Source organism: Pleurodeles waltl, chromosome 11 (genome assembly GCF_031143425.1).
Source record: "Pleurodeles waltl isolate 20211129_DDA chromosome 11, aPleWal1.hap1.20221129, whole genome shotgun sequence".
NCBI classification, from domain to species: Eukaryota; Metazoa; Chordata; class Amphibia; order Caudata; family Salamandridae; genus Pleurodeles; species Pleurodeles waltl.
In genome coordinates this window covers 529,649,069-529,672,092 of record NC_090450.1, presented here as the reverse complement: position 1 = coordinate 529,672,092, position 23,024 = coordinate 529,649,069, and the positions used below count along the sequence as shown (strand labels likewise).

The 23,024-nt window shown below is 44.5% G+C and overlaps 1 protein-coding gene across 1 annotated transcript in view; it reads right to left on the bottom strand.

Moving 5' to 3' along the window:
* XRN1 (5'-3' exoribonuclease 1) overlaps positions 1-23,024 on the bottom strand; it is an 838,379-nt gene that overhangs the window by 265,722 nt on the left and 549,633 nt on the right. The window contains exon 34 of the mRNA XM_069213922.1: positions 18,699-18,760. Coding sequence (XP_069070023.1) covers positions 18,699-18,760 — 62 coding nt within the window. The remainder of the gene's footprint in view (positions 1-18,698; positions 18,761-23,024) is intronic.

Sequence of the window (23,024 nt, the reverse complement as noted above, 5' to 3'; positions counted from 1 at the left end):
ATACTATAACAAAGGTATAGTGTGTACACAGTCCAGTGGATCCCCAGAGGCTTCACAGAGGCTAAAACTGAAAATACTAATGCTCTCCTTTGTGGTAGAGCAGTTAGGCTTAATATTAATAGAGGGCAGTGCGAAGTATTTGTTGTACACTCACAGTCAAGAAATGAGGCAGACACTCAATAACTAACTCCAGGCCAATGTTTAAAAAAATATACTTTGTTACTTTATTTCTAGAACCTAAAGGATCTTTGTTGCAGGCAAGTATTGTTTCTGGAATGTATCACTTTCAAGTATCAAATGCACTTTGGAATTCACAAGTAAAACAGTTTACAGGTAAATAATACTTTTCAATTTCAAAAGTAGACACGTAGTTCAATTTCTAATAGAAGGGGAGGAAACATAACAACACAATTTGCAAGTTGGTACTTAACTTATGATCCCAGTCTTCGGGGTTAGGGTGTCCACAGGGCAAACTTTAGGAAGACACCAAGAATGCACCATCAGCAACACGGGGCTGGCCGAGTGCAGAGGTCAAATTTGGTGTTGGGCGCACATAGGGATCCTATTGATTCTCGGGGCACTTAGAAAGAAACAGCTTGCAGGTAAGTACCTGTGACTTCAGTGCACAGACCTGGGGGATTAGATCAGCAGCGGGGGCCACAGGTCAGGACGGAACACACCCCCTCAGCGGCACAGGGGTAGCAGGTTGGAGGGTGCAAACACAGCCTTGGGCACCCAATGCTTTTAAATAGAGGAATCCCGGGGGTTACAAAGAGGCTGCAGGCTTGGTCCAGGTAGTCGGCTGAAGAAAACCAATGGCTGGACAGGTGAGTAGAGAGCCCAATGGACATTGCTGGACTGTCGTTGGGTTCTCCAAGGCCCGGGGCCTGCGGGTGCAGGGGTACCTTTAGGTGTCAGGAAATCTTCACTGCAGCCGGTCAGGGGGTCATCTGGATTTAGCCTGCAGGCGTTGTCGTATTGGTCAGGAGGGATCAACCCAGGGTGGACTTGAGGTCAGAATCACCTGGGGACCTTCTCTGTACTTGTGGGCCACGGACTGTGGGCGTCGGGTGCAGAGTGGGCAGGACTTGCGGATCTAGGGCAGTTCTGGAGTCCTTGGAGGTTTCTTTGTCCTCGGGAGATCTTGGCCCTTAGGTAGGCAGGCAGTCCTCTGGGGGCTTCTGGAGATCGCTGATCCTGCAGGATGCATCACCTCTTTGTAGCAGGTGTCTTGAAGCTGCAAACAGGTCAGTAGGGCTGGGGCCAAGTCAGTTGTCACCTAGAGTCTAAACTGCTGGAGCAGTTCTTCAGTCTTTCTTCTTCTTCTTTCAGGTCACCAGGAATCTGAAGAGCAAGGTTCAGGGGTGCCCCTAAATACTTGATTTAGGGGGTCGGAGGGCAGTAGCCAATGGGGAAGGGAACACATTCCTACACCAATTGACTATCCTCCTCCAAAACAAGATGGAGGATGCTGCAAAGAGGGGTTCACCTCAGCTCTGGGCACTCTAAGGGTGGTCCCAGCTGAGATGGTCACTTCTCCTTGTGTGTACTCATTTTCCCGCCAGACCTTATGCCAAAAGTGGGGCCTGGTCCAAGGTAGAGGGGGAGGGGCATCTCCGCTAGCTCCACTAGGGTCTCACCCCTTGGAGTCAGAAACTTGTCTGTTAGCGGCAGGCTGGCACAGACCAGTCATCCTCACACTAGAGAGTTGGGTGAAATACAGGGGACATCTCTAAGGTGCCCTCTGTGTGCATTTTTCAATAAATCCAACCTGGCATTAGTGTGGGTTTATTGACCTGAGGAGATTGATACCATACTTCCCAGACTTCAGTGAAGCCATCATGGAGCTCTGGAGTTCGTAATGACTAATGCCCAGCCCATTTACTCAATATGGCTATACTGTACTTACAATGTCTAAGAATGGACTTAGACACTGTAGGGGCATATTGCTCATGCAGCTGTGCCCTCATCTATGGTACAGTGCACCCTGCCTTAGGGCTGTAAGGCCTGCTAGAGGGGTGATTAAGCTATGCCACAGGTAGTGGTTTGTGGGCACGGTACCCAGAGAGGGATGCCATGTCTTGGTACCACTAGTACTTTTGCAATGGTACAGTTTAGGGAAATAACAGGTGCTGGGCCTGGTTAGCAGGATCCCAGCACACACTCACTCAATAAGCATCAGATTTCAGGCAAAAAGTGGGGGGTAGCCATGCCAAACAGGCCCTTTCCAACATCTATCAGATATATTCTTGTGATGAATACTTCAAACACAGATCCCTCACCATATAAATGTGTATTAAAGCAATTTCACCTTCGAGGAGGTAGGTCCCAGGAGTGGACTTAATAGCAGGAAGTCCTGAGTGAACAAAATGACCCTCTATGCCAACTTGTTAATTGGTTTAGTAGTGCTTGTGGAAATATGGACAGATGCTCACACAGCTGACTGACAAATCTTTAGACTAGTAACAAGTTAAGCCAGAGAATCAGTAGTGGCTTTCACCCTGGTGGAGTGCCCCTAAGACTCTCTGGAAGGTCTTTCTGGCCAAGGCCTTACACACATGGAAGGCAATCCATGGGGTCCATTTTGGGGCTGCCATTCCTTTCTTCGCTCCTGTGAACTCAAAAACCATCTGATTATCAATCTTATATAAGTCCTATTAATGTAGAAACCCAGAGCATACTGTGTATCCGACCAATGTACCATCACCTCATCTCAAAAATCAATGTTATAGATAAAAGAGCATCGGAAGCACAATGGACTGCCCCAAGTGGGAAGGTGGCATCACTTTGAGGAGAAAAGATGCACATGTCTTGACAATCAGTTTATCATAAAATGCAAAATGGAGGCTGAAAGGACCAGCCCTTTAGCTCACTAATAGGACAATAATAAGTGATGGCAATGGGAGAAACAGTATTCAGAGCCCAAGACTGTCGTAGTGCAGCCGCGAAGAGGCTCGAAAGAAGTACACAATAAGAATGTTCAAACTGCACTGAAATCCCACTGAGGCAAGCTGAAGGGGGCAAAGGGAAACATATGTAAGAAAGGGTGATTTGAATAATCAAGAAATATCTGGCATTAAAAAAAAGGCCAAAAGGGCCACTTAACAGTGCCCACATCAAAGCCCTTATAGCACAAACAAAAGTATAGCTCACAATCTCTGCTGTACAGAGCCAACCTACTTCTCTTCACATCGGGCAACAAACTTGGACTAAAGGACCTAAAAAATTTATTTAAAAATAAGGGCGCTGAGGAGCCAAACAAATGGTAGTTACCTTTTGTAATGCTTATTTTGGTGAATACAGTATCTACCTGCATATTCCTCACCTTTTGTGATAGCTCTCCCACACCAGCAGGGGGGACCAGATCCATCACAGCTCTGCACGCAGCACCGTGTGATGTCACTTGAGCCAAAATGTGCCCCCATAGGTATAATGACGTCAGTTTCCATCCATTTTATTTACATGCCTTCAAGGCAAATATATGAAACTAACATCACAAAATGCATGAGTGTAGTTTTCAGTAAAGTAAAGATACAATTGAACAGATGTACAGGATCATTTGGTGTACCAAGGCATGCAATGGAGAGGAGGGTGGATGGTGAATAATCTGCATGTAGATACTGTATCCACCAGAAAAAGCATTACCAAAAGGTAAGTAACTTAGGGTCGGATTTAAAAATTAGCAGAGGGGGTTACTCCGTCACAAACGTGACGGATATCTCATCCACGGTATTACAATCCAATAATAGCCTATGGAGATCATAATATGGCAGATGGGATTTCAGCAAAATTAGTGCGACGGAGTAACCCATCTGCCAAACTCTAAATCATGGCCTTATTCTTCTAATGAATACATTTACCTGCAGATTCCTCACCCTTTTGAACAGAATCCCCAAGGAGTATCACACTTGGAGAAGGGTGAATGTCTCTCTATAGCAAATAATTCAGCAAAACAGAGCAAGTGACGTGTGTATCCTTCCATACTTCAGAATCCAAGCAATAATGTTTAGCAAAAGTGAGAAGAGGAATGACCGAGTCACTGCTCTGCACATGACTGGCACAGTGACTCATCTAGCAGGAGCTGAGGTTGAAGATTCGGCCCTAGTAGAAGGAGCACACATACCTTCCGGATGTTCCTTGCGTTCCATGGTGTAGGAGATCTTAATGCACATAATAATCTATTTGTAGAGTCCGCTTGTGGACTGTCTTGCCTTTCATCCTCCAAATGTACCCTACAAAGAGCATGTCATCCAGTGTGAACTCATGTGTTCAATCCACGCAGAAGTTAACAACTCTGTTGGGATCGAGACAATTAAGTCTTCCCTCCTATTTAGATGGAGGTAGAGGACGAGTCGATGGGAGTGACCTTTCAGCAGGAAGGCAGCCCTGGTTCTCAACACCAACTTGTAAGGAAGCAAGTAGGTGACTAGAGGTTATATTCTAAAGGCTTGACGTTCACTAACTAACCTTGCAGGAATGATGGCAACTAAGAAAATCGTCTTAAATGTTAGTATTCATGAGGGACAAATGTGAAGGGGTCAAACAGGGAACACATGAGATATGCAAGAACTAAATTAAAATCTCTCCAAGGGATAATAAAGAGAGTGGGAGGGAATTTGAAAGCCCCAGATGAAATCTCAAGACAATGGAACAATTAAACAGAGATGGTTGATCAGGCAAATTTAAAAAAGCCGAAATAGCTGACAAATCACCTTTAGCTGTGGCAACTGTGCAGCCATGCCGGGCAAAAGAAAGAAGAAAATGAAGGCTATCAGATAGATAAGCTTTAAGAGGATTCAAGGAATTGTCTTCGCACCATTTAGCAAATTTAGCCCATCTGCTAGCATAAATGGATTTAATGGACTGTCTGCTAGAAGATAGAATAAAAGATAAAATAACATCCACCACTTTAGGGGAAAGTGAAAATGAATTCAGGTTGCCCCGTTTGATCTCCAAGCATGTAGGTGGAGGCTGTGGAAATGGCTATTAAGATTATTTCGGTTTGGTCGAGGTAAATCTTCCTAAACATACGAATAATAAAAGGGATGGGAGGAAAGATGCTCCAGCTCAATCAAAATGCATCCTCCAATGACCCCTAGATCGGACACTGCAGGGTTCAGAATGTCGGACAGTGAGCATTCTCCTGAGGGGCAAACAGGTCTATCCCCCTAGTCGAACATCTTTTGCACTACTTCAGAATGGAGACATCACTCATGAGCAGTTACATGATGCTGGCTGAGACGGTCTACCCATACGTTGAGCACTTTAGCCAGGTGATTTCCTACCACACAATTCTGACGGTCCTGGGTCCAGGACCATAGTCGTAGGGCTTCTCTGCAGAAAAGAGTCCACCCTACTCCCCCATGCTTGTTGGTGTCAAGGTGGCCGTGACTTACAGTAAAGGGAAGGAAGATAGCTCTTGCGTGCTAGATGAATCTCCCACAATTCCAACAGAATGTGTAAAATCTGTTCTTCTGGGGACAAGAGGTCTCTGATCTCTAGTTCCTCCAGATGCCAAGCCTCCCCACCCCCACCAGAGGCACCTGTAATCACTGTGGCCACCGGAGGAAGAGAGCAAAACGATTTTCCTTGAGAAAGGTTGCTGTCCAGCCTACACCACTGTAGATCCACTGCAGTGTCGCTGGAAATCTTGAAGGGTGCTTGTAGATCTCTCTTATATTGGAACCACTGCTTGCAAAGAAATAACTGGAGGGCCCGAATGTGCCAGGGTGCACGGGGGACCAACAGAATGCTGAAGGCCACCAGACGTAGCAGACTAGTAGGACCACTCCATCCTGAAATATCGGGATCACAGCTTAAATGTCATGAATGCTCTTACTAGGTCGCAAGGCTTGAATTACAGTAGTGCCCAGTACTACCCCTATAACTAGGATGTGCTGGGAGGACACTAGGTGGTGCAACACAAATTCTGGAGATCTGGCTTCGATGAGCCAATCATCCAAGTGAAGGAACACTGGGATTCGAAACCTTCTGAGCTGGGCCACCAACACATCTATAAAGCCTCAAGTAATGGAAGTGAGGCCCAACAGAAGGAATGCGAACTGATAGTCCTAGCATCCTTCCGTGAAGTGAAAGTACTTCCTGTGCGACTGCAGGATAGGAATGTGAAAGCTGGCATCCTGCAGATCAACAGACACCATCCAGTCTTCTGTTTTTAGCACAAGAAAGACCTGAGCAAGGGACAGCATTTTGAAGTTTTCCTTTTTGAGCAAACAGTTTAAAATCCTGATGTCTAGGATTGGATGCAAACCCCCGTCATTTGTAGGATCAGGAAATACCAGAGTAGCATCTCTGACCCGTTCCTGTTCTGAAACCAACTTAACTGCCCCCTTTAGAAATAACAGGTTGGATCTCCTGTTAGAGGGGCTGTAGATGTTAGTAGGGTAATGTGTGTGATTAGGAAGGAAAAGGGAGTGGAGGGTGTTGCAGGAAGTGTTGGGCACACCCCTTTTCAAATTTTGTAATATCCAAAACTTCAATATTGTGGCCCGTCATAACAGAATACATGTTCCCCACACTGGTAAATTGTGCTCCAAGAAGGAAACACGAAGGCTGCTTTCCTGCTTTGGCTCAGGACGAGGAGGAAGAAAATGAAGGAGGAACTGGCAGGGCCCACTGCCGTTCTTTAGCCTCCTTCTATAACTTTTACAAAGGGGGCTTTACTGGTGCTGCACTGAATATTATTGGTGTCCTCAAAATTAAATCCTCCTGCTGAAACCTCAAATCAAGTGAACAGGCTAAGGCTTTACTGACTTGAAACCGTTCTAGAGCCAAAACGCCTTTGGCAACAAAGAGGCTGGACTCAAATAGGAAGTCCTTGAGGGTGTTCTGTAGGTCCTGGGATAAGAATAAGTTTCTTAACCAAGCATGACTGAAGCATCCATAGCTCCTGCCACCAAATCATCTGTATCAAGCCCTGATTGAATGACTTGTTGCACTGCTGCTTGAACATCATTAAGGAGCTCAGTGAAGCGAGCTTGAATGTCTGTCGGCAATTTAGGAATGACATTTTGTGCAGAGTCCGAAAGAGCATGAATCTGACTACGAGGAGGCAGGTGGCATTTACTGATTTAAGGGCCATATTGAAAGACGAAAATATCTTTTTTGCCGATTGCCTCACTGTCTTAGACCCTCTGTCCGAAGGCAGCAATTGAAAGGAGCCAGGAGTGAATTTTTAGAAGCAAGAGACCAGGACTACCAAACTTTCTGCAGAGGGATGTGCTGATAGAAAACCTGGGTCTCCAGATGCAAGCTTGTAAGGTCTTTCGATCGTTCTGGAGACAGCCGCTGCACTCATAGGGTTGTCCCAAATAGAAAGGATGGGCTCCGTCATGGCCTCATTATAGGTTAACAGAGGTCCAGAACATTGTGAGAGAAGAACCACAGTGAATATGTTAGGCTTCAATTCAGTAGTTAGATGAGGTAAGTCTAACATTTCAGCTGCCTTGAGCACCAATGAGTGGTATGATGTCACCTCTGGACGAGGAATACCTTTAAGGGACAGTAGTAGTTTCCACTCAGGGGATGTATCCAGCCCTCTTGCTGTCCCTAAAGTCTGGGTCCAATGAGAGCTGGTCACAACCATTTCCAGCATCTTCTTGAGGGTTATCGTCCCCCCAAAAGAAATGTTTTTTTCGTGAGTCTCTGGGCCTCCCTCAGGGAATGGTGAGGCATGCTGGTATGGGATCCACAGGCTTTGGACTTGCTCGGTGTGGCAATGGTGGCTCTACTGACAAAGGCTGTGGGTCAAACAGACCGGTCGGGCAGACTGGCTGTTCGATTGCGGCGTGAGAACATTACCATTTGGCTAACAGCAATCTAGTTGCTATACCATTAGGAGCCTTCCATATCTTTGTTTAGATCCCTATGGCCTGGCCTCAGACTATTCAACATCCTTTCTGAAGCACCTGTATTCATCATTAAGTGAGCACATTACATTGTTCACGTGGATTTCATCTCTTACAGTCTCGGCCTGACTATATTTCAAGTCCTGATGAGGATCCTGCATTAGCTGAGGATCAAAACGTCATTGACTGAAGTGTGCAGACATGTTTGAATAAGAACATTTGAGAAATACATACTGCATACAATTGCTGTGAGTTGTGATACACATATTGTACATTTTCTATCACTTCTGCCTGAGCATTGAGCATGGTTAGCGCCCCACTTGTCACTTACGCACATACACACTGTTTTGTAGCTCTTGATTGTGAAAAACATTGTTTTGCAGAATATTTCCTCTTTACAAATTGATAAACAATTATTATCTCAGAGGCCAGTGTCCTTCTGAAATAGCCAATTTAACCATGTTCCTACAGATTTCAGTGTTGCCCTTGTGTTATTAAACTTGGTGGCATTGATGGCGGCACTGGTGAAGATGTTTCCTGCGCAAGTGTGGCTAACTGCAGCGTGGTGAAAATTCTATGTCCGGACAGATGGAAGAACCAGCTGAGGCTGAGACAGCGGCGGTTTCGTCATCGGAGTTGTTGGCTCCAGAGCCAGAGTCAGCCAGCTGAACCAGGTAAGTGGCATTAATAGCAGGAAGGTGCCTGCTGGTAAGTCACAGAGAGTTTGCAGACACACCAGATGGGATCATAGCCCTATTAAATATACCGAACATGGTGCTGAGAAAATCGCTGGGGTTCATACCTAGTATTGGAAAAGTAGGGTACGTGTGATCATCCTGAGGTCAAGGAAACAACATCGCAGGGATTATCAGAGCGAGTGAAGTCAGTGCGGAGGCAGGTAGAGTCGCAGGCACTGGAGCTATTGGTGCCGCACTTTCTATGTGGCAACATGTTGAGAGAAAACTGCACCTAAAATGAATAAAATGGAAGAAAACTGCAAAAAATTACAGCCCTGAGGAAAGTTGAAGTGCTTTGAAACACTTTAAAGACGTGGAAAAAATGGAATTGGCATCATGCTGACAGGGCACTTCATGGCTCCAGTGATGTCATACAGTGGTCCCACGTGCACAGCCGTGATTGAGTCGGTGCCCCCCACCGGCCTGCGACACCTCTTGAAATGCTGAAACATGGTTATAATCAAGAAGTGAGGAATCAGCATGTAGGTGCAGCCATGGAATTGAGATCAACCACCTCAGATGGTAGATCAAAGCCCCCTCAGTTGGTTCCGGTCATTCCCCAAGTATGAAAGTTTAGATTGTGCAGGTTTGGGAGTGGCCAACTCCCAAAAAAGAAATGGAAAGCAGATGTTCAGGGTCAGCAGTTTGAAGATCCAGTCCCTTTGGGCACAACATGGAGCACCAGAATCAACAGTGCTCAAATGTACCTGAATTTCTTCAAGACCCATGGGATTAGTTACAGAGATAGAAAGTTATAAAGGAGTCTGGAGTCTAACTAAAGGCAGGCACCATCGCCTAGAGACCCTTGAGTTTAAACCAAAGTCTCAGTAAGTAGGAACACCGTCGCATTATCTGCATACGTTTTAAAATTTATATTAAAAACTGCAGTGCATGTGCTAGTAATCAAGTATGTCTCAATTTGTAGTTGATTTTAAGACAATACCATGTAGGTAATAGTGCATAATGAGTGAACACAGTCACATTGAAGGTAAGACTTACTCTCACCTTTACACACAGTCTGATGTAATACCTAGATTAGGAATTTTATGAGACTTGACAAAGATCCAAGAACCTATGAAGGCTACTGTTAGGGGCCAAAACATGAGGTGTTATTCTCACTATGCATCTTATTTTGGGGTTTGCTTTTTAATGCAGCTCGAGGTAACCTTGAAAAAAAAAAAAAAAGAATCCCTTTGTGTATATGTAGAAACAGTGCTAAAAGTGATCTGGATCCCTTGCTTATACAGCAATAATTATTCTGAATTCCCTTTCACTGAGATCGTGGCCACCTTGTCAGTACTATTTTATCAGGATGGGGTGAATTAACCTGTGATGAAGCATGCCACTATAATGTGAATGAGGCTTTCTCTTCCACTGTAAACAGAACAGGTCCTGTTTCTTACTTCTCTTTGTTATCAGTTGTGTGTTTGTGCTAGATATATGGGAGGATGGTCCATAACTAAATAACTCCTCCAGTCTAATTTCTGTAAGGACTCAGAGCATGCCTAGATGTGGGTCCTGTGCTCACTGTGCCACTGGAACCAAGCTGCACCCAACCTTGGAGCCTCAATCAGGGGAAAATCAGTCTTGAGTTGCTTGTGTTCCGGTTCAGGGAGGACCTGGTCTCACAGTTCAGGCTGGACTGTTTTTACTGGAGCAGGGTCACCACTCATTTTCATCTGGCTGGGCCCAAATTGAAGTGGCAAGTTTGCAAAAGAACAATGGGTTGGAATGCTTCCAGGAGCATTTGCCAGTGGTGAGACCAACTGTAAGCTATCCTCTAACCACCTTTTTTGTGTTTGACTTCTCGCTAAAGAGACCACGTCATGCCCATAGCACAGAAGACAGAATCTATGGTGCCCAGTCCAGAACAAAGAAAACATTTATCAGCATCCCAACTATCATATACTATATGAGTGAAGGCTTTGTTCTTTGGCTAAGATGGCAACTCTTTGCATGTCATGTTCCAAAGGACGTGTGTACAACAGCCCAAAAAACACACTGCATTCGGAGAATGGAATTGGAAACTTTACTTTCTTGTACATAGCAGTGATTCTTTTTGACTTTTTCACTCTACATCCAGTGCTATGTTACATTATTTTGATTTGTATATCACACTGACCTCCCAAGCGAATATTCAAGTGCTTAGGCAGGTGTGTGGCCCCCAAGGTGCATATGTGAAGAGCCAGGTCTTCAGCTTCTTGAGGAATTCATGAAGTGAGAGGAGGCTCTGACATGGTGAGGGAGGTCGTTACATGTCTTGGGTGCAATGTAGGAGAATTAGCGACCTTGAGGATGTGGGTGGTGTGTGGGGGTGAAGCTGAAAGTGGGTGTCTGGCGAGTTGGTGAAATTGTATCCAGAGGAGAGAGAAAAAGATTTTGGGTTTACCTTACCCATGGAAACATGTACTACAAGACTTACTGGTTCAGAAATCTGCCCCAAACAGTTTAGTATGACATCCGCTTAGTTCTGGCCCCTTTATATGTGTTTTTGAAACATTAGAGAAGTAATTTAGCTTGGGTAGACATTGCTAATCCAGGCTGATTTTATCTGGACGGCATTTTGAAAATGGCAGATGTGTTGCAGTGGTTATGTAATATTTCAAGAACCATGAGACCCATAAACTACATTTTTGGGGTCAAGTAGTCTTATAGCAACCCTTCTGCCATTTTCCAAAATGGCAGCTCTATAATGATGTGTTTTAGCCATCATATTGGCAATTCATTTTAATATTGTTATTTTTCAGGTTTTCTGTTGATTCAAATTCGTAAACATGAGTGAAGCAGGTGGTAGCAGAGGATCTTTATCTCCTGACAGAGTGTTGCTAACTACAAAATCTGAGGACTCCTTCAACAAAGAAAAATGTGTCATATGTCAAACTAATCAGAAAGAAAAGCGAACACCAACTGTGGCTGGACAGAAGAGAGTTTGAGATGCTGCAGAAATACATCAAGAAAAATTCACAAAAGATTGAAACAGATGGATGAAATGGCCCTTTTTGCAGGGTTATTCCCAACCTTTTGCTTCTGACCTCCTGTTTTTGATCCTGTGCAGAATTTCGTTTTTGCTGGTTTTAGGACTCTGGGCTTTTTACGACTGCTGACCAGTGCTAAAGTGAAAGTGCTCTCTGTCTAAATTGTACTGGTTATTGGTTTATCCATGATTGGCATTTATGATTTACTAGTAAGTTATTTGTACAGTGTATCATGTGTGCCCAGGGCCTGTTAAATCAAATGATTTTAGTGGGCCTGCAGCACTGATTGTGCCAACCACACTAGCAGCTCTGTAAACATTTCTCAGACCTGCAGCTGTAGTGTATTTGTGGGCAGTTTTAAACTGCCATTTCTGTTTTTACTATATGTAAGTCACCCCTAAGATAAGCCCAAGGCAGACCCAGGAGCAGGGTGCAGTGTATTTAAAAGGCAGGACATGTACTGGTGTGTTTTACATGTCCTGATAGTGAAATACTGCTAAATTTGGTTTTCAATATTGCAGGGCCTATCTCTCCCGTAGGTTAACATGGGGATTGCCTTGAAATATATTTTAAGTGTAATTTCCCATTGGGAGCAGATAGAGCTATGGAGTTTGGGGTCTCTAAACTCACAATTTAAAAATACATCTTTTGGTAAAGTTGGTTTTTAAATTGTACGTTTGAAAATGCCACTTTTAGAAAGTGGTCATTTTCTTGCTTAACCATTCTGTGCCTCTGCCTGCCTGGAATACACGTCTGGGTCAAGATGACAGTTGGGCTGTTTGAGAATTCACTCTAGACAGTCACACAAAGGGAGCTGAGGCCCTGCATATCCTTATGGGTCTTCAAGGGCTAGAGTGGTGGGAAGAGCTGACATTTGCACCTGAATAAGGCTGTGCCTGTCCTTCCACAAAGCAGTCTCCAATCCACCAGAGTGAGTCTGGGGCCAGGGCAGGAAAGGCAGGGTCTTCTGCACTACAAAAACCTTCCTTTGAATTTTGCCTACTTCAAAGGCAGAAATGGGTATAAGTACTCAACCTCCCACACCACAAAGTTAGAATTCTTCTGGACTGAGGACATTCTGTCAGGAAGATGAGCTGTAGGAGGGACTGCCACGTTGCTGTGCCAGCCTGCTGTTTGCTTCTTCTGTCTTGAACGAAAGCAGAGAGGACCACTCAGAACCACCACCTGTGTTGGGGGAATCACGCACTTCCAGCGGGGAGCAGATCCCAGCACCTGGATGTCGTTACCTTAGGTGCCTGCGGATGCAAGGGAGTCCAAGGGAGATTCCTTCTTGCTTTTTTGGTGCAGCTTAAGTCCTGCTCACCCCAGAGGATGCACAGCTGTGGAAATTTTACAAATGCTGGAAGGAGCCAGTGAAACAATGTGCAAGGCGGTCGTATCGGACTTGCAGGCTTGTTTGGTTCCTGACCAGTCCAGCAGCGGTTCCAGTGGCCACCAGCAGAATAGGTCAATGCAGAGGAGTCCTTGTGGAGTCTTGCATGCTGAATCTGGGGACCCACACACAAGGGAGTCCCTAAATAGCCCTAAAAGGGGGCTTGATCACTTTGCAGGGTGACCACTCATCAGAGGGGGGTCACTGACATCAGTCACATGTCTTGACCAAACAGATGCTCCCAGGGGCCTCTGCACATCTTCTTTCTAAGATGGCAGAATCAAGTGGCTACCTGGAGGAGCTCTGGGCACCACCCCTGGTGATGGACACGCCCCTTTCCTTTGTGTACTTTCGCACCAGATCAGGGAGTACCTGGACTGGTGCAAATCGGATTATGAAAGAAGGACACCAAATGTGCCCTTAAAAGCAAGCCCGTGGCGGGGGGAGACTACCCCTGCCCAGCCTTGTAACACCTATTTCCAAGGGAGAGGGTGTTGCCTTCCTCTCCCACAGGAAATCCTTTGTTCTGCCTTCCCCTGCTTAAACTGGTCAAGTAGCAGGAGGGCAGAAACCTGTCTGAGAGGCTGCAGCAGCGTGGGCTGGCCGCAAAACCCTGAAGATTGGTAGGCACAATACAGGGGGGTCCTCTAAGGAGCCCCTAGGGTACATGGAATCATGCTCCCATTACTGGCATTAGTATTGGGATCCAATTCTGAACAGTTTGATACCAAATATGCCTAGGTTCGGAGTTACCATTATGTAGCTTGGCCACAAGTGGCCAGTACATGGGTAAAATGGCTTCCCCGCACTTACAAAGTTCCAGTGCATTGAAACTGGAGTTCGTAGGGGCACCTCTGTTCATGCAGGGGTGCCCTCACAGGGGTGCCCTAACACACAGTAACCTGCACCCCACCCCCTGGGCTAGGAGGGCCCATCACAGGAGTGACTTACAGTGACCTGGTGCAGTGACCAGCAGTGAAAGGATGAATGCACCTTTTCATGCGGGCTGAAACGGCATGCCTGCAGACACAGTTTGCATGGACTCCCATGGTTGGTGTAATACATGTTGTAGCCCATAGGGGACCCCTGGTGTACCAATGCCCCGGGTACATACGTACCATATACTAGGGACTTACAAGGGTACACCAGTATGCCAGTTGTGGGGGTGTAAAGGGTAAAACTGTCTAAGCACAGTGACAGCAGGTAAAAAGTGGGGGTAACCATGCTAAAAAGAGGGTACTTTCCTACACTGTACCTGGGATCCATGCGACTCTGTGACTGGCCCGCATGCCCTCGTGAGTGGCATTGGATGTTAGGAACGACTCGGTCAAGTGGCTGTGATAGTCCCTGTTGTAGCTATTGTGTTTCTAAGCGCTTTATTAACATTTAATCTTTGAAAAATGTTTATTTGTGTAGGTTAGATGTTTGTTGTTCTGGTCGTTTAACTCAGATAAATATTGGCTACTTTTCTTAAGCGGTGTGGAGTACTTTTGTGGTGCTTTCAGTGTTTTACTGTGTGTGTGCGTGTGTGTGTGTGCATGTGTACACAAATACTTTACACATTGCCTCTGAGATAAGCCCGACAGCTCATACCAAGCTACCAAGGGGGTGAGCGGGTGTTATATTAGCTGTGTGACTCCCTTATGCTGACTAGAGTGAGGACAGGGTACAAACCACTGCCAACTAGAGACCCCATTTCTAACAAGTATACACCGTTCTAAAACATTTCCAAAATATGCGCGCTCAGCTTGAAGACCGGCCTATCCTGCCAATTTTCTGCAATGAAGATGTTTTACATACTGTTGCTGACATTTTTATGAAAAATCCAGTAGAATTTGATGATCTTTATCCAATGATGGGCGTTTTCCACATGATAAAAGTTGTGTTGTGCAGGAAGGTATCTTAATGGATGTGGCACAGACGATGCACTTATTGAGGATGAAATCTTTGGAAGCAAAATTGTCCAGTCAGTATTGAGCGGAACCTATTGTGTCATTACAAGGTATGCTCATCATATCTGAGGACATAGAAACATTGCACTAGAATGCTTTCAGGAACAAGAATGACAAATTAGGTTTTGCATCTTATCTCAGAAACGAACAAGGCACAGGGTGCACTTCATTCAAAATACATAATGCAAAGCCAGGCAATGTTCTATAAACTCAGTTCAAAATCAGAAAACATGAAAACCAAGTTTGTAGAGTTTGTCAAAGAATGTGAAGAAAATCAGAACTCTGTAAGTACTGGGAAAATGTACTACTCAATAGCTCTAGTGAAAAACTTGGTACATGCTGATCGTGAAGGTGATTGGTATCTGCACGTGACGACTGTGGAGCCACTTATTACTGTGTTTCGCTAATTCGATTGCATAAACTACCTGAGATTTGGGTCCTGGTATTTGGAAACAGTGAAGGAGCTAGAGGTGGAAAAAACATACTTCTCCAGAAAATTCATCCAAAGACATTTTGTGGTGAAACACAGAGAGGGAAGGTTCACTGCTGTGGCTCCAGATATGAAACTGAAACCGTTGATCCAGACATCACAGAAAAGCTCCAAGAGAATGGTTGGTCAGGCACGTAAAAGTGAAAATGTTGCTCAATGGCAGCTAGTTTACCATGAAGTCCTTTCTATTTACAATGTTTTCAGAGAGATGACAAATTCAAAATTAATGGACCATTGTGAAATTGTTCCTCACCTCGAACTTGTGGGAAAGAATGGAACTGTTTAATAAACATGTTGACAGACTTCTCCATTTCATGCAGCAGCAAGGAAACCCCGTTGAAATGACTGAGCCTGTGCAACTCACAACTTTGTGACCAAATAATATGTGGATAATAGTATAAAGACAAATCTACCAGATGTCCTGGAACATGGCTCAAAACTATACGCAGATCTGAAGCAGGAGAGATTTGTATTGTAAGAGAAAAAGCTGTGTGACATAATCACTAAAGTTGAACTTCCATGCTTTAATTCCCATAGTAAGAGTTTCGTCCAACCAGCCACTATAAAACAGGTTATTAAAAAAACAGCTTTCTAAAGCACATAGATAGATAGATGTAGCAAAAGAAAGGGGTGAATTTACCAAGGACATTCTTTCGCATGGCCTTCTTCCAACAAACGCATTATTTGATGGAGATGCTGCAACCAAACCAGTGAAGCACAAACTCGTACAAGAGCTTGAAGAATTTCAATTCGAAAAGGTGTTCTCATTGAAAACTGCTGTTTTCGTGAACTATACATCACAATTGCGAATGGTCAAGATTTGATAAATGCACAACACAGGAGCGGTTGTTCAGATTGTTCTACATATATCAAAGTCAGTGTGCACCTTGCAAGAACTGCACATTGTCTTTGACAGTTATCTTGAAGTATCGGTCAAAGAATGTGAGCAAATCAGATGAACGTCTACATTGACATGGAACAATTGACCTTGCCAGCATTAAAAATTCTACACCTATACCTGTGCAACTTGATAAATTCTGGTCATCAACATCAAACAAGATGAACTTGGAGAAGTTAACTCGCCAAAACAATGCAGATTCTTCAGTGAACACTTTATTTCCAATTACTACAAGTGGAATGATTGTCAATGAGGAGTTGGTGCCTGCAGAGAGAGAGATTGAAAATGTACGGGCCATATTGTTCAAGAATTTACCAGAAAATTGGAGGAAGCTGACCTTCGTGTTGTGCCACAAGCTGAGTGGGCTGTTCGAAATGGTTCCAATCGAGTCACTACTGTCAAATGACTCGTATATTATTGTGCTACTTGGATGTGTTGCAATGTTCATAAATCAAGGATTATCAGAGGTATGGATAAGTTATGGAACAGGCGAGAAAAGACGCTTAATCCCACTTCATATTCTGTACAAGAAACTTGACCCAGAGATGCTCTGTGTTCTTATTAAGGCACATATTCTTACAGGTGTGATGACACTAAGAAAAATTTGAACAAAACTTGGAGCCTTAACTGGTGAACCTGTGAAGTTTCTAAAAAGATTTGCTGAGACACAGGAAGAATGTGACTTAGAAGATGTTTTCCACACACACACAAGGTATTTTTCTACATCTTCAGACTGTCACAAATGTGACGATCTTCGTTACAGTGAGTTCAAGAGGTTAGTCCTACTAAGTGACCTTCTACTGATGTCATATTTGGTGAGTCGACTTATTAAAAGAGCGATCTACTTGATCAGAAGATGTGTAAATGTTTTGGATCATGCATATGTAGAGAAAGATCCATGGGAATTTGGTTGGGAAGATAACGAGGCTACAAAATCTATGTGAGGAGTTCAGCCTTATTCTCTTCTGTGGTAAGTGGAATTTCTAGGCTTTCACCACCATAAGAACCACTACTGCAAAATGGGCACTTTCTTCCATGAGAGGCCCTAGTGTGATTCCAGAATGCCGCATGGAAAGGTATTCCAGCCACTGGTGTTTGCAAATTGAAATAAAGACCTGCATTCATCGCAGAAGCAAATTACCCGATTCATAATTGATCTTTATCATGTAGAACACGTTGGACGCTTTGAAAGGTGTCTAACCCATATCAAAAATGTCCTCCAGTCTCTCAGAGTTTAGGGTAGAGAGTGAATGGAAGCCCTCATCATCCTTGGTGTTTCCTTTAGTAATTGTGTAGCCTAACATTGGGTGAGCCTTAGCTGGGCACGTTTTCGATCCGGAGATGGCACCACCATAATTATAGCAAGTGCTGATGGAGGACTAGGAGGCAAGGCCCATGACAAAGGGGTGGAAGCCAACCCTCCTGTTGTTGGCTGATGAAGCTGCCTTCATCTGGGGTCAGTCAGTGCCAAGTGTGCTACCACCACCAAAATTTGACAAGAAGGCTGATGTGTGATCGGGCCAGAATGCGCAACTGATGGAAACAGGAAGGGACTAAAAACCTGCAGCATGTCCTTACTGACTGCAATCTGCTCCAGAGTAGAAGACAGACCAGGATACCCACGGCACAAACTCCAAATCTGGCAACGAAGATAGAGTCAGGTGTCTCTACCATTATCTGAGTGACTTTCCCCTAGAGCAGGAGCATTTGGATGCTCAAGACTCCGCCTGTGCTTCTCCTCAACTTGTCATGGAACTTTACATTAGAAATATCTTGCTTCTCGTATTCTGTGACATAGAGCTAGACCCCACTTTCCCTCAATGCTTTTGGGGCCATCAAGGGACACTTGCACATGACTTGGGGACATGCTTGGTCCTGAGGCACCTTAAGCACGTGTTGCATGTCACTGAAGTCTGCTTCTGATGTGCAGCATGGCTTGAAACTAGCCCTCTGAAGGGGGGACATTCCGGTACACTGCCAAAATTAAGAATTCTGTAGGAGTGGAGCTTCGGACCCATGTCTTCGGGAGCAGAAAAGAGGAACTTAAGTAAGCGTGCAAGGATGGCATCCTTCTACATCTGTCTGTCATCATTTCCAGAAACAGGATGGTGTCCCAACAGAGGTCGACGACATCACTTGTAAGCACACAAGAGATGTTATCAAAGTTGTTTCATCTAGTGTGGGTGCTTGGAGAAATTCGCATGGTGAGGGACCGGCAATCAGAATTGCAACTTTTAAAACTGTATGTACAAGTTTCCAGTAAAGATAAAAGGGTTTAAGGAGTCCCACTGCATTGTATGTATGACAGCCATAAAATTCAAATTTCCAAGAATAAAATGTTCTACAGCCAGTGGCATATACATGTAATACAGTTGCTTAACTAACCTGCATTTCTGGCATTTTCTGTGGCTGATTTTCACTTTTTGGAAACTTCAAATCTTCTTTTACTAAAAAAAAAAAAAAAAAAAAAAAAAAAAAAACTCAGGGAGTCTGGGAGACCTGTATTTAACTTCCATAAATATAATAGCCTCCATAGATGAGGTAAACAAATAGTCAAGTGTCAAATGTCATTGCACACCTACCTTCACAAGCTCTTCCTCAGTTACACGTTTTTCTCAGCAGGCACTTGTGTTTTTTTTATCTCCTCAAAAGCAGCCACGCAGCTATCTACTCAGAACACTAACAACCAGCCACACACATCTGTGCCTGGGTGAAAGTGCAACAGGCAAACTTCTGTCTCAGGAGGGAGAAACAGTATTTCAGTCAAACCGATAGTGGAATACTTTGATGTCTCCTCAACAGAACCCTGTCTAAATACCACAGCGACATCCAAGACACCTCAGACTACATTTGTGTTTGTGATTTTAAGCCGGTTGCACTCTGGGACTGGTACCCTAAGTGCCAAGGGGTCAGTTTTGAATGATTTTTTTTGCTTCTTTTCCCTTTAATCTCTGTGTCTAGATTTAATTTACAGTAAAACAGAGAAGGTTTCAGATGTACTGACTCCTCACATTCTTGATATCTATGTATTGCTTGCTCTTATTATGATCAGAAACCTGCACAAACCTCAAGTGAGTGTCTTGTTTTGTGTTGCAGTGGCTGGAAGTTAAGAGTGGAGTCTTTTCAGGGACATACAATGAACAAAAATCCTAGAAAGAGATCCTAACAAAATGGAATGCTCATAGGAAATGACAGGTTTGTTTTGGGACCAAGAACAAACTCATGCCCAACAGTCTAGCCATGCACATTGCAGGTCTGATCTTTTCAACCACTCTGAAAGAAGAACTAAGAATGGGAGTCTACCAGCCAGGGGCAGCTCCTCCGCAATGGCAGAGGAGCGTCACCCCCCTGGCCAAGAGTCAGAAGATGAAAAATGAAATGAAAGTTCAACTATTGTTTCATTTTCATCTGCTAGCTCAGCCAGCAGTACAGCGAGGGGCGGGGATGTAGAGAATGCCCCTAAGTGCGCATGTGTGTTTGGCCAGCCATCTCAGGCTGGCCAAACACACATACACACTTAGGTTTCTCCAGCCTGGCTGTGTTTAACAGCTGGGCTGGAGAAACTGCACAGACGCAAGGCTGTGTCTGAGCAGCAGCCCAAGCCGCTCAGACCAACCCTGCCGCTGCTTTCATGCTAGGTTTAGCATGAAAGCAGCGGCAGGTTTGCTGGGAAGCCTTTTCTGATGTCCGAGAGAATGCTGGTACACCACAAGAAGAGAAGCAACGATCGAGGTGGCAGAAGATGGCGTCGGCAGAATGTGTCTTTTTTTTTTTGTTCTTTCTCCATCCCCTTTCTCCCCCTCCCCACCCCCCACTGAGATTTGCGGCAGCCACCGCTGATACCTGCTAGTTTTGGCATAGACTGCCCCCCAAACAAGTTACTAATGTTTGTTAACTCTCTTTCTAGTGGATTGTGTATTTAACCAGATTCCCAGGTTTGGAATACTCTCCAGATGTTAGGCTGGATATGGAATACTTTTGCCAGCAATGTTCCAGTATACCGCTTGGTGGTGCCATGCACTTTCAAACTCAATCCACCTCACCACAAAGGTAAAAGGATGGAGCTGCATAAAAGCACCATCCCTGCACTTGGACATCAGTTTCCTGCTGGTCTCATTTCATACCCTACGATGAGGAGCCTAAACAAATGGTGGTATTGTTCTGCAGATTCCTAACTTGGGACCTGTTTAGATGGCGGAAAGAGGAGACTCCACAGAAAGAGGAGAAGGGAGGGAAACTAGGAATATGCAGTTATATAGAGTATCCACCAACAATTGCAGTAACACATGTAATTAACTTTTTCCTATGATGGATACTTCTAACTACAGATTCCTTAACTTAAAATAGATAACAAAGCAGTATCTCCCCAGGTGAAGGTTCTGTGGAAAGGACTCGGAGGAAAATTCCTTGCAGGACAGAGCGGGTGAATATTCTTCGCACTGATCTGGCTGTCAAGGCAGTAGTGCTTTGTGAACATATGCATTGATGCCCATATAACAGCTTGATAGATGTCAAGAACAAGCACTCCGTGAACCAACACAGTGGTAGCAGCTTTAACCCTGATGAAATGAGCTGTCAGCTCTTTCGGGAGCTGCTTCTTGGCCACTGTGTATAAAACATTAATGCAAAGGACTATCCACCTCAATAGGGTCAGTATCATTCACATAGTTCCTTCGTATGACAGATGTAAAAGCCTAAAGCCCTTCTGAGGTCCAGCAAGAGGAGCCTCTCCTTCTCTTTTGAGGGATGAGGCAGAGCAAAGAACACAGGTACGGTGATGGGCTGCTCACTGTAAAGGAAGTCATGACTTTTGGCAAGAATGCTACCCATGTTCTGAACACCAACTTGTCCACAAAAAGTAGATATATGGAGGTTTCACTGAAAGTGCCTGGAGTTCACTAATATGAGGCACTGACATAATTGCAATGAAGAAGATGGTCTTTAAAGACAGGAGATGCACCAAGAAACTATGCATCATCTCGACGGGGATGCATATGTGAAATGTTAATATCAAGTTGGGGGTGAAACAGGTGTGTCAAACCTTTAATAAATCTCATCCCAACTGGTGATTTAAACAAGGACAGTTGGTCTAGCAAACACAGAAATGCTGACAGGGCCAACACAATCTTTAATACTGCCGACTGCAAGGCCTTCGTGAGCTAAAGAGAAAACAAACAGAAGAACATCTGACAAGCTGGCTTGTAAAGTGGTAGGTTTTGCAAATACCACACCAGTTCACAAATCTGTCCCAGAACTCGGCATGAATGGAAGTCAACTGCCGCCATTAAATATCTATATATGCAGGCGTAGATTTGGGTCAAGGACCCTTCCTTGTTGCGTAGACAAGATATCCTCCTGAAGTGGCAACACAATCAGAGGATAGGCACTCATTCCCAAGTGCTCCGGGTACCACACTGTTGTAGCCCAATCTGCAGTCACTATTATGACTCCTTAACCCAGAAATGATGAGCCCTTAAACACCATCAGCTCTGGATGGGAAACGGAGAGGTGTGAGCCGCTGGGACAATTACAGTTTAGTAGCCACCACTGCAGATTGTGTGAAGTCTCCTTCAAGATTTGAAGGCATCTCACAAGTTTTCTTGGTGCAGGGCCCACTGGAACTTTAGATTCCACTGCTTGTGTAGTCAACATGGAAAAGACCAAGAAGCACTGGTGAGGACGAAGGGGATGCACAGCAAACTGAAAATGTATCCAGTCTACCTTGAACCACAGGTAACGCCTGTGGAACTGCATGACATGTATATGAAATTACTTAAATGAAACTACGCATCCTGCAGGTCAAAGGGACCATCCATATCCAGTCCAGGCAGGTTCTGGTCCAGCCTGAGCATTTTGAATTTGTTCTTCTGCAGGAAGACAATTAGAAATCGAAGATCAAAGGCCCTCAGTTCTTATTCACCACAAATATTGTGCATAGCAACCCTCCCAGATTTGACTGGTGAACACTCTGATAGGCTCCTTTGGAAAGTAAAATTCACAGCTCTTGCAACAGAATGGACAGGTGCTCCTCTGAGATTTGATCTGATGTGGGTGGGGAGTGGTTGATGGAGCAGAAAGAAAGGGTCAAGCATAGACATGCTGAACAATTTGAAGGACCTATCTGCTGGACATGATCAACGTCGCACTATGAGAAAAATGCTGGATTCCTGCCTACAACAGATTCATTGTGTAGGAAGAAGCCTGGTGTGTGGTGAGCATCTATGGTGTTATCACCTTATACCAGGTCCAGGTATCCCCTAATAGTGAGGTGAAGTCAGTGTCTAGGAAGCCAGGCTCTCTAGAAGTAGCTGTGGATAAGGAGCCAAGACTTATCTAGGAGACATGCAAAGCTTCTGCAATACCACTTATAGTCACACAGCACTTACACACATGAAAGAACCACACTGTTTTACAAAAACAAAGCTACTTTATTAGAGTAACACAAGCACTAAAGTACTGTATAGGAAATACCGTACTAGCAGGTGAATAAACACACTATTATATATACCTTATAATCAGGAATGGGCATAGAAAGCAATAGAAAACAGTGAAATGACAGTAAACAATAGAGACCCTAGGAGGAGACCAAATCATATACTAAACAAATGGAATGCAAAAGATATACTCCAGCCCAGGTAAGTGGACTCTGTAGCGGGGAGCTGGAAGAAGTAGGAACCCCAAAAGGTAAGTACCAGAGTGCCCCCCAGCGAC